This window comes from Uloborus diversus, chromosome 6 (genome assembly GCF_026930045.1).
Source record: "Uloborus diversus isolate 005 chromosome 6, Udiv.v.3.1, whole genome shotgun sequence".
NCBI classification, from domain to species: domain Eukaryota; kingdom Metazoa; phylum Arthropoda; class Arachnida; order Araneae; family Uloboridae; genus Uloborus; species Uloborus diversus.
This window is the reverse complement of record NC_072736.1, coordinates 1,933,878-1,950,217: the sequence shown is the minus strand read 5'-3', so window position 1 is coordinate 1,950,217 and position 16,340 is coordinate 1,933,878. Positions and strand designations below refer to the sequence as shown.

The 16,340-nt window shown below is 35.7% G+C and overlaps 1 protein-coding gene across 1 annotated transcript in view; it reads right to left on the bottom strand.

Annotated features, from left to right (window-relative positions):
- LOC129224116 (ephrin-B2-like) overlaps nucleotides 1-15,902 on the bottom strand; it is a 210,009-nt gene extending 194,107 nt beyond the window's left edge. The window contains exon 1 of the mRNA XM_054858526.1: nucleotides 15,615-15,902. Within this exon, the coding sequence (XP_054714501.1) occupies nucleotides 15,615-15,721 (107 nt within the window). The 5' untranslated portion in view covers nucleotides 15,722-15,902. The remainder of the gene's footprint in view (nucleotides 1-15,614) is intronic.
- Between the last annotated feature and the right edge of the window lie 438 nt (nucleotides 15,903-16,340).

Below are 16,340 nucleotides of genomic sequence, written 5' to 3'. Positions count from 1 at the left end.
TTAATTTCTGCAGCCGATAATTTTATTCGTATTTATCCAATGGATTGTGACTTAAATTGGAATAAAAAAGGAACTATCGATAGGATTTTTTTCGAACTGGTCTATAAACATTCCCAGTACCAAAAATAACAAACGGTGAAAGTTTCAGCCAAATCTGCCGGGTTGTTTTTGAGTTCATGGATGACATACAGACAAACATTCATTTATATATATATAGATAATAATCTAGCTTGACTTCATTCGGATATAACTCGGTATGAAAATCCCGAAAGAGCTTGGCAAAGCGGCGATAGTGCAAGTCATCTGCTACAGAATATGAGGTAAAAGAAAAAGTAAAAATTATGGTTTGGTAAGCACAAAATTGGCGGCAGAATCACACAGTGAACCAAAACAGGAGAAGTTCACAGAGGCGGGTGGAATCGGATTTCGAAATGTGCGAAAAATCGGGACTAATGCGTAAAATACATCTAAAATACGTGAATTGTACTCCTAATCCGTAACAGTTGGCAAGTACGCGACTCGGTGATCCAATTCTGGGGTAGCTGGAAGTTGCCTGTTGAGAAGTCATCAAAAGCAAAAATTCATCATTAGTTGCAGCTGGATGGATGGAAGCTCCGAATCCGAATAACAATGATTGTCATTAGTAGGAATGACTTCACATGTGGCCACTTGAGTGTATGTTAATTTGAAACGAGCTGATGTGTGTGTCACATGACCCTTCCTTTTACACCTATTTAATACTAATAGTGCCTTATAATATGCAAAGAAACGCTTTACAAATTATACAAAAAAGTAAAGATAAACTGTCCAAGTTTTTTTTCACTCACAAATGTTCAATGTGTGCGCCTTTCGTAAAAATACGAACATGCACACATATTCATTACTAACATTTAATAATAAGAAGAAGGAACATTATCTAACGTTCAAAAACAATTTTAAAGAATATCAGTGCTGCAATATTTGTCCAGAAATTGGCCGAATCATCGCCAAAATTTGCCGAACAAGTTAATTCCTCGGCTTGGAATTTGTATATTTATTTATTATTTATATATATATATATATTTTGTTGCTCAGCAACGGGCAACTGAGCAAATAAAATAATTGAAATGTTGTTTCTGAATAACTTCACTCTTCAATTGCATTTTGTAGAAGCTGAGTTCATATTTTTCACATAGTTTGTGTAAAACGAGGATCTAACATAATTGGAATCTTAATAGACTGTTTTTTTAAAAATTGACTTGCCGTGTTTTACAGGTTGACTCCAAAAATTACCTTTTTTTGAGGAATGGATGGCCATTGGATTGAAGAACACATTTTATGTATGGGGAAGAAAAAAAAACTTAGGCAAGATAGATAGGTAATAAGCGATGCTTCGCCAAATATGATACAAAGGACATTACAACTTGTTATGCAGGCACAACTTCGATTGGAATAAATACACCCAGTGAGCTTGTATTAATAAAATAGGGCGTGGTTTTTGTCGAGTGGAGTCGAAGAGTAATGATTATATCAGCATCTTTTGTACATCGAAATTAATTTTCAGTAGCCGACAATTTGTCGTCAAAAATGAAATATTGAGAAATTATAGAAGTGGTTTTTTCCCCCCTGCATCTCACCAAGATCTGTTTAGATAAGGCTTTGAGAACTAAAATAATTGTAGTGAATCTATTATAAGAAAATTATTTTCCATGATAAAATCGATACAAGACAATTATTTCGAACACGGTTATAGGATTACAGAATATTTATTCTGCAGCAAGTTGGTATGATGTCTCCGAATAATAAATTGGCGAAATAGAGGCTTCCAAGAGCACCAAATTTTTAAAAGAAATCCGATCCCCCCCCCCCTTTACAAATAAGATACTGGTCTAGTCTCTTGCAACACCACGGTACTGTTAAAAATAATTTAATCGAGATTTTCTTAATATCGCTTACAATCAAGGGTGGATTTAGGCAAGGGCGCCCATATATCAGGGGGCTGAGCCCCCTTTGAAATTAGGACATCCTTGCTTTTAGTATTTTTTTTTTTTTTTGCAAAAATGTAAAATCATTTCTTCTCCAGCAATTAATCAATAAGTTATTAAAAATGTCGAACTTTAATAACTCTAATCTGTACTGAAATCGGTTTCCATGGGGAAAATATTCTGCTAAACCATGGGGAAAATTTTTCAGCCCCCCCTTAAAATTTTGCATATGGGCGCCCTTGGATTTAGGGGAGGGTCAAATGGTCAGTTGACCTCCCTGTGACAATAATTTTATTAAGGTTATTACTAAACTTTATTTTTTTAGATTCAAAAAGATAGTTCATGGAATCAATGTTAACCTTTTATTTGCTTGGTTCTGTAAGGTATTTCTTCTCAGGGCATCATAATTCAAAGGATTGACTAGATTTGTCTGTAGAACTTTTGCTATTTTGAATTTTTGTTCATTATCAAAAGAACACTTATATTCACTTGCGGTAACGTTACCAGCCTGTCTGCCTAAGAAAACTTGACTTTTGATGAAAAGAGGGAATATGATACCTGGCAAAATTTAGGCAGGGGGGGGGGGGGAGTACGTGCTTCGTAGCCAGGGGCGGATCCAGAAATTTTTGTAAGGGGGGTCAAGTTTCAATTTATATCGTTATTATTCCTACGTAAAAAAGTAGCAGTTAAGCAGGGTTGCCCATCAGTCCATGCAGGAAAGCGTACCGCCTCATATGCTACGGAATACTCTCCCCCCCCCCAAGTCAAAACCCATCAAAATTACCTCCCCTCCCCCTAAATTTTCAATGCCGCAGCCTGAGCCATGCATCATATTCCCTCAAATTTTCATCAAAAGTCACTTTTCTTTCGGCAGATATGATGGTCATGTTACCGTAAGCTTTGGTTATACGAGATTATATCTATAAATAGTAGGAAAAAGCACGCATGACACGCACAACATGTGGTTTGAGGGGGAGGAGAACTGGAAAAAAAAGTTAAGCTCATTAGAGAAATTTGTGCTTTTGAAAATGAACAAAGAAATCAAAATAACAATACCCCAGTAAACAAACGCAGGCAATTCTTTTGATTCTTTTGAATTTTGACGCGCTAAAAAGAACTACCTTACAGAACCGAGCAAAAAAAAAAAAAAAAAAATGTTGACTTGGATTCCATGCACTACTTTCTCGGATTTAAAGAATTGAAGTTTAATAATAATCATAATGAAATTCTTCTCACAGGGGGGTCAGTTGACCCTTTGACCCTCCCCTGAATCCGCCCTTGTTCGTAGCAAACGAGGATGGGCAAACCCTGCTTCACTAATATTTTTTTACATAGGAGGTTTAATGCTGGCCATTGAAACTTGAAACCCCCCCCCTAACGTAAATTTCTGGATCCGCCCCTGCTTACAATAAAGGGGTCTGAGAGGAGTTTTAAAAACCAATTGCACCCTTTAGCTACGTTTTAGTGTTGGCCAATGAGAAGAGGCCATTGTAAGCGTGTCCGTTTATACTAGATGCATGGGTTAAATTTCTCTCAGAAATTAAATAGACTAGTACTAAAATTTTTCTTTAGTAGAAAATCACTCATCAAGGTATGACTGGTGAAAATTGCTTCTACATTTAAAAGAAAGAAGCGGTGGCTTGCTTGGTGATATTTTGATCGTTGAAACTTTAACCTTAACTCCAGTGGATTGACCGTGAAATGTCGTACCTAACGTTTTTTTTTCTTCTGTCGCTATGTGTATTCGCTCATGCCTTGTCTCTGTCTAATTATTTTCACAAGTCCAGAGAAATTTTGATCCTTTCAAGATATTATTATCACATGCTACGGTTAGGAATGTACACATAGTTTTAAATTATTTCGAATATACTTGAATTACAGGTGCGATTGCTTGTTTCTGCTCCAAATAATAAGACTGGTTGCTGACAAACAAACAAACAAACAAAAAAAGATAATAAGAGTTGGATGAGTGTGATTTTACTATAACTTTGTGGACTTCTATCATAAGATAAATTTGGTCACAATCTGACGTGGGTTATTCTTGCTCCAAGGTACAGATAAATGTGCAATAAACATAAAATCATCACATTGGTTTTGTTGCACCGAAAAATTAACTACCCCGTGGACAGATTTCTGTCATTAGTAAAATTTGGTGAAAATATGACATAGGTTATTCTTGCTCCAAGGTACAGACATAAATGCAACAAACATAAAATCATCACATTGGTTTTGTTGCCCCGAAAGTTGACTACCCCGTGGACAGATTTCTATCATTAGTAAAATTTGGTCAAAATATGATATAGATTATTCTTGCTCCAAGGTAGAGATAAATGTACAACAAACATAAAATCATCACATTGGTTTTGTTGCACCGAAAAATTAACTTCCCCGTGGACAGATTTCTGTCATTAGTAAAATTTGGTGAAAATATGACATAGGTTATTCTTGCTCCAAGGTACAGACATAAATGCAACGAACATAAAATCATCACATTGGTTTTGTTGCCCCGAAAGTTGACTACCCCGTGGACAGATTTCTATCATTAGTAAAATTTGGTCAAAATATGACATAGATTATTCTTGCTCCAAGGTACAGATAAATGTGCAACAAACATAAAATCCTCACATTGGTTTTGTTGCACCGAAAAATTAACTACCCCGTGGACAGATTTCTGTCATTAGTAAAATTTGGTGAAAATATGACATAGGTTATTCTTGCTCCAAGGTACAGACATAAATGCAACAAACATAAAATCATCACATTGGTTTTGTTGCCCCGAAAGTTGACTACCCCGTGGACAGATTTCTATCATTAGTAAAATTTGGTCAAAATATGACATAGATTATTCTTGCTCCAAGGTACAGATAAATGTGCAACAAACATAAAATCCTCACATTGGTTTTGTTGCACCGAAAAATTAACTACCCCGTGGACAGATTTCTGTCATTAGTAAAATTTGGTGAAAATATGACATAGGTTATTCTTGCTCCAAGGTACAGACATAAATGCAACAAACATAAAATCATCACATTGGTTTTGTTGCCCCGAAAAATTAACTACCCCGTGGACAGATTTCTATCATTAGTAAAATTTGGTCAAAATATGACATAGGGTATTCTTGCTTCAAGGTATAGACATATGTGCAAAAAGCATGAAATGCTGAAGAAATTTTGCACATTTAAGAAATTTGACTTATGGGGTGCTTGGAGAGCTTTCTTACGCCTGGGGTACCCCGCAGTGAAGCCCGAGATCCACTGATAAACAGCAACTTTCTTCTATTTAAAATTTAAAATGAAATTTATTCATACCAGACAATGACATCTATTTTTGAAACAGCGCCGAAAATGCTTTATTTAAACTTTGAAAGCTATTCATCGACACTGCGACTCCAGACATTCGAAATACGACACCATGAATCACATTTAAATACCGATTCATCCGCTCATTTCGAATGACAACAGAAAAGTCACACCAGGACAAATCTGTGCAAACACAGAAACTGGCGCCCGGCCAGAGTCCTGCTCACGGACTCGGCGGCGACGGACTGCTAAATAATGTCGCGATTACCCCCCCCCCCCTCCTCCTCCCCCTCGAACTAGATAACCACAAAAGCAGACAAATATCAAACACGAGCCCTTTCAGGCCCAGCGACTGTTTCGCAAAATCAGACAATGCCTAGAGGAGGATTTTTAACCCTTTTGTACCCCCAAATGGAAGTAAATAGCGGCGCTGTCGAAAAGTCGAGTGTCACGTTTGGTCGTCGATAAAATGTCGCTTGCAGAGAATAACGTGATTAGATTTAAGCGGCGTCTGATAGAACGCATTCCAGTTTTCGAAGCGTTTGGGCGGTGGAAAGTTAACATTCGGGGATGACGCTGACGATTAATGAGAGTTGAAGATTTAAATTCAGAGAATAACTTCGGTGAAGGGAGCATCGAATTATTGTTCAATAGCAAACGGCAGATTTTGGAGATAAACAATAGAGGCGGGAATTAGGAACACTGTAACGGGAAAATGCATCAACATATGAAAATGATTGACTGTGACAGAATTTTTTTGTCAAGAACATAGCTGTGATTGTTGATGACAGGAAGCGTGAGAAATTAAGTACGTAGTCATTGAAATGACAATATTGAAAAGAATTAAGTTACTACTATTATGAGACAATTTCACCACTTTTATTACATAAAACTTTTATCGAAACACCTGTAACCGTTTGAGCACCATAAGGTTCGCGATTGAGCATGGAAATTTTTTATGGTAAAACAACAACGCATATTTTTTTTTACAGTGACATTTTTTGCTATTTTAAGACTTTTATTACACAAAACTTTTATCAAAACACCTATAACCGTATGGGCACCATAAGGTTTGCGGTTGAGCATGAAAATTTGTTAAGGTAAAAAAAAAAAGCATTTTTTTTTTCTTTTTAGTGACTTTATTTTTTGCTATTTTAAGACTTTTATTACACAAAATTTTTATCAAAACACCTGTAACCGTTTGAGCACCACAAGGTTTGCGGTTGAGCAATCACGATTGCTTATTGTTCTCACTTGACTGCTTTCATGTACTATCATTTTATTTTCCCGCCAGCACCCTCCGCAGCATCACCGTCGACCGGGTCCTCACGATGCTATTCCTACAGCGAAAACCGTTTCCAGGCTGCATCCATATGCTACACACACGCGCATACATGCACAACTACACACACACACGCACGCACAAATACATACACCTACACACATACATACACCTACACACATACACAAACATACATACACAAACACATACATACACCTTCCTACACATACACACACAACTACCCACACACTCATCATACTCATGCCTGCACAGACACAAACACATATGCCTACACATACACAAACACATATGCCTACACATACACATTTCCCACCACACAAACACTCATACACACAACTACCCACACACTCATACCTGCACACAGACACAAAAACACATGCCTACACACACGTACACCCTACACACAAACACCCCCCCCCCCCCAACACACACATAAACACACACGCCTACATACACACAAACACACTCGTGATTGAGCAAAACATAATTTGAATTCAAGAGGTTAAAGTTCAAATTAATATTTTTTTGCTCTTACTATTAAAATTCTGATGCCTCATTAACATTAAAAAATACAGTATAAGCTTGATTTAACGATTGTCAAGGGACTGGAAAAAGGTATCGTTAAATCAAGGATATCGTTAATTCGAAGTTATACTGTACATAATTCAATAGTTATATGCATTCGATAACGCATAAAATACATTTTTAACTTTAGGGACAAATATCCCATGCTCCTTGAAGGGCTAAAACGCAAAAGCTCTTTATTTTAGCGACCTTGAATCGTTATTGAAAGACGTTATCTTCGTAAAAATACAACAATAAATACGTAGGAACCATGTGCGGTGCATCCATAATTCATCCAAAACCGGTAATACAGTTAAGCACCGTTTACACGTTTCACTTTTATATGTTTTTATCAATTATACGTTTTATAAATTGGTCCCTACAGAGTATATTGCGCATTTACGTATACTTATTATACGTTTTTTCCTATAGTCCCCTCAAAAACGTATAAACGGTGCTTCACTGTATTTTTCTTTAAAAATTTACGCTTAGAAATTAAACACAAGAAAAATTATTTTGCAAAATTTTTTGAATATCTAACTATCCAATCTTCACAGCCTTCCAACTTGATGTCCTTTTCTGCAAATTACAGTACTATCCAAAAGAAAAACTCACGCGCAAAATTATAAAAAAATAATCACGTAAACACAAGAAAAAACTCAAAAAATGTAAAAGAGAATGAATACGACGACCTTTAGGAGGTGATTAATCTGACAGACGATGCGTCAAATTTTTTTCCACTCATTTCCTGATCTTGATTTAAATGCAAATGTAACTGCAACCACGAGCAACTCGAAAGTTAGATACCAACTTCTCACTGACGGTATTTATTACACGGTGGTTCGTTTATCTGCTTTGTGGCAGTTATTTATTTCAGTCACAAGTTGCACAAAGAATATCAATGTTCAAAAGCGTCATTTTTAGAAGGAGCAAGGTAAAGAAAAAATGCTCTTCTCTACTGCCTTTTTACAGATAAGGAGGAGCTAATTTTATACTCAAATTACTTACAAGTTTCTTTTATTTTGCTTTTAAGGTCATTTCCAGAAGTTATCATGGTAAAAAAAAGTTTCCGAAAACGTCAAAACGACACTTATTTTGGGTAAGTTTTTTAATTGTCTGGTGGACTTAAAATGACTCGGTTAACACGAAATGTTAAAAATCCACGAATTTGTTCATGTTAGCCGTTATTCGTTATAACCGTGAATGAGTGATACCTTGAAAAAACGAAGAAATGCCTACCTGTATTTAGAAAAAATTACTACTAATACACACATTGTAATCTAACTCTTAGTATATTCAGAAAAAAATCACTTATTTCGTATAAATGAATGTTTTTGGAAAATATTGAAAAAGGAAAATGTTAATCGAAAATCGTAGAATAGGTTGAAATACACAATGGAAGATGAACAGTTTTATCTTCGAGTAAATTGAAATGTCCACTGGTATACAAATATGTAGGCTTTATTTTACGTGTGTAAAATATTTAATATTTTCTTCTCATTGGGACTTCTACTATATAACAAAATGATGAACAATTTCTTAATAAGAATATTACAGCATTCAACCACGAACATTTTAGGTTTAGAAATTTTTGTTCGTCTTAACCGAGGCTTTCAATTTGATGCACGTATTACACTTGAAGTTTTTAATATAATTAGATATGAAACCAAACTCCATGTACAAAATGTTTGTTGAGCAATCACGATTGCTTATTGTTCTCATTTGACCGTTTTTGGTGTCCGTGCCTTTTTCAACTTGGACCAGAAGCCTATGAAGCACCACTGCCCACCGTTCTCTGCTGTCGGCACGGTTGCTCCGGTTTTGAGCTACCCGCTTCTCCTGGTCGTAGGCGTCCATGTCCTACACACACGCACGTTCACACACATACATACACACGACTTCACATATATACCCTCACATACGCCAACATGCATACACACAGGTCTACGCACACACACAACTATGCACACGTAACCGCCCAGGAGGAGAGGCAGTCTTGGGGGGGGGGGAGCCGTTTCTAGAAAGAATAACTCCAATGAGTAGGGTCCTGTCTCATTTCGTGATTGCGAAAAACATAATTTAAATTCAAAATTTCAGATTTTTTTTTTTAGCCGTGATTTCGTATTAAGCGTGATCGTACTAAGAGAGTTCAACTGTATCTTATTTTCGTTGAACTGAATTTTGTGACGTATTGACTGCCTTCAAAACTTAGTGGGAAGCTGAGCCAGAAGAAAGGAAAATCACAATATGTCTCAAGCCCATTACGCGTGTGTTGCAAATAAAAACACGCATATTTCAACGAAAAACTACTCAAAAACTTTTCAAAAGCATTTAGTGCAGGTATGTTTTTTCTCTAATGGCCTAAACCCTAAACAAAATGACAGATTTCAAGTGTCTGGGTCTGGTCAGAGAAAATGCAGGTCCTTTTAAGGACCCTTCACAGAAATCTAATTGGTTAAAAATATCCTTCACGAAATTCTAACTAGTTTAAAAGGACTCTTCACAAAATTCTAATTAGTTAAAAAGGATCTTTCACAATATTCTGATTAACCAAAAGGACCCTTCACAAAATTTCGATTGACCAAATCGGACCTTCAACGGACTCATTTTTTAATAAATGAGTACGCAAACCAGAAATCTAGTCTATATTGATAGGTAACTTTTGGTTTACATTTTGAAATTTCACAAAAAGATTTGATTTTTCATTTTTTGAGTAATCACTATTGCTTATTGTTCTCACTTGACTGTTTTGATGTCCTATCATTTTATTTTCCCACCAGCACCCTCTGCCAGCACCACCGTCGACCGGGTCCTCACGATGCTGCTCCTATAGCGAAAGCCGTCTCCAGGTTGCGTCAATATCCTACACTTACACGCATACATACACGCACGTACACACACACACACAACTACCCACACATTCATGCCTGCACACAGACACATATGCCTACACACATACACATACCCTTCCACACACACACATTCATACACACAACTACCCCCCCCCCCCACACACAAACACACGCCTACATACACACTCGTGATTGCGAAAAACATAATTTGAATTCAAGATGTCAAAATTCAAATTAATTTATTTTATTTATTTATTCATTTTTTTTTTTTTAATTTATTTACCAAAATAGGATGCTGGGAAAATCCTGGACAGGCCCCTGGATTTTGAAATACATGTTAGGACTCGATTATCAATCTCTCAATGTTTTTGTACATGTTAGCCGACATTTTCTTTTCTCCTTTTTGGTGGCTTGAGTTCACGAAATTGAGAATTTGCATGCAGTCAGCTACGTCTAATATCTCAAAGAGAACAGCCGCAAAATATCTCCCGCCCACTTTAAAGAGATAAAAAGATCGTTTCGGAAACATTTTCGGCAGATACAGATAGCATCGCCTTGGAATTGAATGTAATTAAGAGACTTTAAAAAAATAATAAAATAGCAAATAAAAGATAGTTACTTATCCCCAATGCAATTTTTACAAAAATAAGAAGCCTTCATTTAATTTGAAAAAAAAAAAAAAAAAAAAAAAAATTGCAAGGTTCAACTCCTAAGAATAAAAATGTTCCTGTTCATCTTATCAACTTGCCGAACTCATAAGGGACTGTCCATAAATATTGTCACACCTTTTTGACCCGCCAGCCCTCTTTGTCAAAGTGTCACACTTTAACCCCCCCCCCCTCTCTTTTGTCTCATGTCACTCTATTTTTCATAATTCCTATTAAAAAAATATGCGTATAATGCCACATTTCCACATTTTTTTGTTACTGTTTTAAATCGGTATTTTTCTTTCGCCAAAAAAAGCGTGCAGCTGAAATTCAAAATATAACTTCAAGAAATACATGCATAGTTTTGACTTGAAACTTATTTTTAACTTACATTGTAGTACAGATTTTAAATTTATTGTCCTATTGTGAAAGGCAGAACAAAATAAAGCTGAGATACAAATCCGGGCTGATTTCAACCCACGATTTGGTATTTTAATTTTAATCACAAATTAAATTCCAATTTTAATAACTGATGCTTTTTATAGATCAATTCTACTTTTATTTTAAAGTTTCTTTTTTCATCTTTTGTACATATTTTATAAAATGGAAACAGGTTGATACGGGAGTCTTTTCGTAGATCAATTCTACTTTCATCTTAAAGTTAATTTTTTTCCCTTACCGTCAGGGTTTGCCGATATTAAACATGATATATATCATGATGTACAGACAGACCTCCATACATCAAAGTAGCAAATTGCCGGAAAAAAATTTGATATGTAGAAATTTCGATATGTAGAAACGATTTTAGTTTATCATAAAAATCTTCTAAAACATTAAAATCAAAGCTAATTTTCGTGCATGAAACCCAATTTCTAATTTATACGGTCATCGCATTAAGTGAAAGTTAATAATCGTAAAATTAACAGAAATTAAATATTTTTGCGCCTTCATACATCTTTATTCTTTGGTAATTCTACTTGATCCGCAACATTAGGGGATTTCCGTTTTGACCATATGTAATCGAGAGAAAAGTAAAAAATCAATCTATTTAACTTGAATGATTTTTACTGAAGCTAAAGAGACTAGGAAAGATAATCAACAGACAAAAGGGATAACATGAAACTATTTTGGTTACAACTAAGATTTGAAATGAACTTGAGGGAATTTAAGAACTCCAGAACGGAACAACGACCTATCTACACACCCCTCAACCCCAGATTCCTTATGAGTTTCATATCAATCGTAAGTGAACATAATTTTCTCCCCTAACCTTCATTTTTTCATGAGACAAACATTCTAAAGTGGAAAAGAAATCTACGAATGTTTGGAAATTTTTTTCGATATATAGAGATTTTTTCGATGTATAGAAACAATTTTTCCATGTAATGAACATGGAAATTTGCTGGGATTTCGATATATAGAAAATTTCGATATATGGAAGTTCGATATACGGAGGTTTGACTGAGTATATCCGATATTTATTTTGAAAATATCATGATTGATATTTTCTATAGTTATTTTTTCAATATATATATATATATATATATATATATATGTAATTCATATTTTTTATTTCTTAATCATTAACTGTGTAAAAGTGGCTAACAGAAGAAAATGAGTAAAACAGCTAATGCTTAATTGACTCCATTAAAGTTGATAAATATGTTCAATGAAATATTAGATATAAATAATGAAAGAAACCTTAATTTTAAATCTACATAATGTAATAACAATATACGAAAATAAAGAGTGGTTTGAGGGTGCATTTGCTATTTTGAAGACTTTAGTTTGTGCTGATTGAAAATATCGGATATACATCAAAATATCCGATATATATCAAAATATCGGATATTTTCGAAAATACCATATTTTCGAACCCTGCTTACTGCACATATTTTATTAAATAGAAATAGTTTTAAATGACTCGCTTCCATAGCTCAATTCTACTTATACCTTAAAGTTTTTTTTTTCTTCTATTGCACAAATTTCTTTAAATAGAAACAGTTTTAATACGTAACTCATTTCGTAGATCAATTCTATCTTTACCTTTAAGTTTATTTTTTTCCCTATTGCTCATATTTTATAAAATAGAAATAGTTTAAATAACTCTTCTCATAGATCAGTTCTAATTTTACCTTAAAGTTTTTTTTTCTTTAATTGTACGCCTTTTCAATAAAAACAGATTTACAGGGGAGAAAGGACAAGTCTAATTGCACGCCATTGATACATTATTTGGATCAACATTTCGTTAGTTAAAAACTAAGGGTTTAAAGAGCTGTGTTACGTGACCAATTAGAGGGCAAGTCATTTGTTTTAACTTCGATAGATTACCGATTTTATTGATTACTAGTGGTACCCGCACGGCTTTGCCCGTAATAGAAAAATTAAAAGGTCTTTTGGTTCGCCTGTATATTTACAAATAATGTATGGTGAATTTTCTCGCCCATTGGCGGGAACCCATGTTACGGTTACACGTTATGATAATTTCGAATCTCGCCAATTGGCTTGTGCCCATGTTACGGTTCCACGTTACGATAATTTCGTAATTTGTTCGTCCATCTTATGATAATTTTGTTCTTAAAATTGGAATAGAAAAAGAAACACATCGATTTTTCGAAAAATCGCTTCGAGGCCCACACCTCCATGCTACAAACTAACTTTGTGCCAAATTTCATGAAAATCGGCCGAACGGACTAGGCGCTATGCGCGTCACAGAGATCCAGACATCCTCCGGACAGAGAGACTTTCAGCTTTATTATTAGTAAAGAAGTTCGTCGTTTGTTTGCCATTAAAAAGCAATTCGCAGCAGATGATAATATTAAACCCAGGGGCACCCCGATGGGATGTCACTGAGACCTCCCAAAAATTTCCCTATTCGGCAAATTTTGTCTAACGATTCGGAAAATTTGGAGACAAAACTTCAAAATCGCCATTAAACGAAAAAAAGGTGTTTAATGTATCTGCTAATTTGACGTACGATTGGTGCATGCGATTCGGAATTTCATTTGGCGAATTGAAAACTATCCCCTTCCAAACATTTAATTTCGGGACGCCCCAAATAAAACTCAAAAATACGTTCCGGTTTAAAAGAAATCTTAAATCAGTTTAAAATCTACAAGTATATGAATCGTTTTTGCAAAAGGTTCAAAGTCTGAAGTTTCGTCGAAAGCATTAGTAGAAATGTTCAGCAAATTCATCTTTCTCAATGGATTTTTGTACCAAAAGCTCAGATTGCTAAAAAGACATTTTTCAAATTGATAAAAGAATGAAATCGTATACAATACTCAAGAGGCTCAGGGTCGCCCATTAAAATGTTACGTCTGTAACTAAGTTCAACTCCCCCTCCCCCAGCAAAGGAAAAAAAAAGCTAAGTTCTAACCACACATTTTAAAATTGTGGGAGAAAACAATAAATACGAAGCTAACAATCAAATGTCCCAAAGCCATGTTTCCCTACATTTTATAACGTGATTTAAAATGAAGATTTCATTAAAAACGGGGGGGGGGGGGATGTTGACTACAGACGAATTATTTCGGATTTTATAGCACAATTCAATGGATCATGGCTTCTGACAGATTCTTTGCTTTGAAAAAACTAGCCGCCGAGGAATCTTTTTCAGTAGCTCTGTCAGACCCTGGTCATAACTAAATGCAGCCACGTGTAGCGTTTTTCAGTCACTCAGATTTCATTACGTTTTTTAGAAAAAAGCACAAATTGATCCATTATTATTTTTCATACCTTATTTTTTGTTAGTTTTTGGTGTCAAAAATTTCATGATGTTCGATTGTTTTTATGAAAAGAAGAATAAATAAAATCGCGAAAAAAAAAAGGTTTGTCGTCTTACACTGTGCTAGTGCGTGGTTCTGTGAAGTAAACAAACATGGATAAATGCCTTCAAAAACATCTGATGTATCTACCAGTCCCCCCCCTCCCTTCCCTAATTATTGAACTAAAAAGTACAAATTGCTCTGTGACGCTAATGCGACCAGAATTTACCTTCTGAAGGGAAGGATTGGTCATAACCAAAGACCAACAAATATTGCAAAATTAGAGACACCTGGAGAAATATTTAGGTGACCAAAAATTTATTTCCCAGTCTTAGGAAAATTTAGTAAGCAACATAGCTCATGAAAAAAAGTCACCTGAATTGTTTTTTCAGTCGCCCGGGGTTTGTCAAAACCTGGTCATAACAGTTTTTTTATCTGTGAATTGCCACAGAAGGATGTTTACAAATAAGTTTTTGTAGTTCCCCATTACTGTGTCCTGTTTTGGGATGGAAACTGTAAATACCAGTGGCGCACACAAGGGAGGGGTCCAGGGGGTCCGGACCCCTCCCATAGGTCTTGCTTTTTTACCGATTGATTATGATTCTATGTATTTTGTACGTAGATTAATTTCAAACAAAGGTAACAATACTTTCAGTTGTTATAAGTGAAATAATACAATCCTAATGTTAAAAGATTTTTTAAAATGTTGTGCACTTTTTCTGTAACGAATTGCTTGTAAGAAGCGGAATGGCGATTATAAATGAATACACTGCAATAATAATGTTTTTAGTTTTGTAATTACAGAATAAAATGAGATTCTCTGAACTTGAATCCATTTTTCAATTATAAGAAAAGTAAAAGCATAAATTATTTTGCTCTCTGGTTATTAATTTAAGTATATTTCATTAAACAATGCTAATTCATTTTCAATAGTTTAATTTTTACTGTTTTTCATTCTCGGGAATCGATAAAATCAAGCCAATATATTTAACGGCATATTGGAGTATGATAGGAGAATAAGGCTTTTGACCTTGGACCCTCCCCTTACAAAATTCCTGTGTGCGCCACTGGTAAATACACATGAGGAAAATCTCGCAGATCATTTTAACAGTTGTGGGTTGTAGAAATCCAGGCGGTTGCTTTAATAATGCGGAAAAAATATCCTTCTCCACACAGGAAAATCATAGCAGAAATAGTAAATAAACAATATCCACTTACATAGGATTGGATGAGTTCCAGTATATGTCGGCCAGCCTGGCAGCGGACACTGGCCTGCACTTCAGCATCGCCAGCAGGCAAATCGCGAGGATTATAATCCATTGCATGTTTTCCGTCCACTCCTCCGCCGTGTACAACAGTAAACAAATCAAATTCGAGCGACCCTCGTTCTACCGCAGATCGCCTGCGTTAGTCCTCATCGTCGACATCCAGAACTTTTTCGAAAATCAAAACAACACCGTCTCAAAGAACACCGAACTCTTCCCTCCTCCGTCAAACAACACGAGAACGTACAAGCGATCCTCACACGAAACAGTTCACTTTTCAACTGCTGAACTGTGCAGCCGGGAGGTTACAGGTTTGCCATCCCTCTCTCTTCGGGGGCACTCCAAAGCTGGTTTCCGATTTGTCGCCAAATGAAAATATCGATCGCCAAGTGGAGAAGTTTTGCTTCTTTGCTGTGGAAGGGAGAAAGCAACAAGTGGAGAGCGGTTTTCCCTTTTTGTAGCAGAGATCAGAGAGATAAGCCGCTTACCACGGGGGAGAATCGAAGTTCTGTCCACATGAAGAACAGGGTGTTGGAAAAGGAGGGTGGGACCGTGTCTTTGATCTTTCAGTTTCGCCGCTTCGTAGCTAAAGGAGGGGGGAAACGGCCGTCTCTGACGTCATCCTGGAAGCAGTGACTTGCGTATTTCCATAGCTCAATACTGGTTTGCATCTTCAATT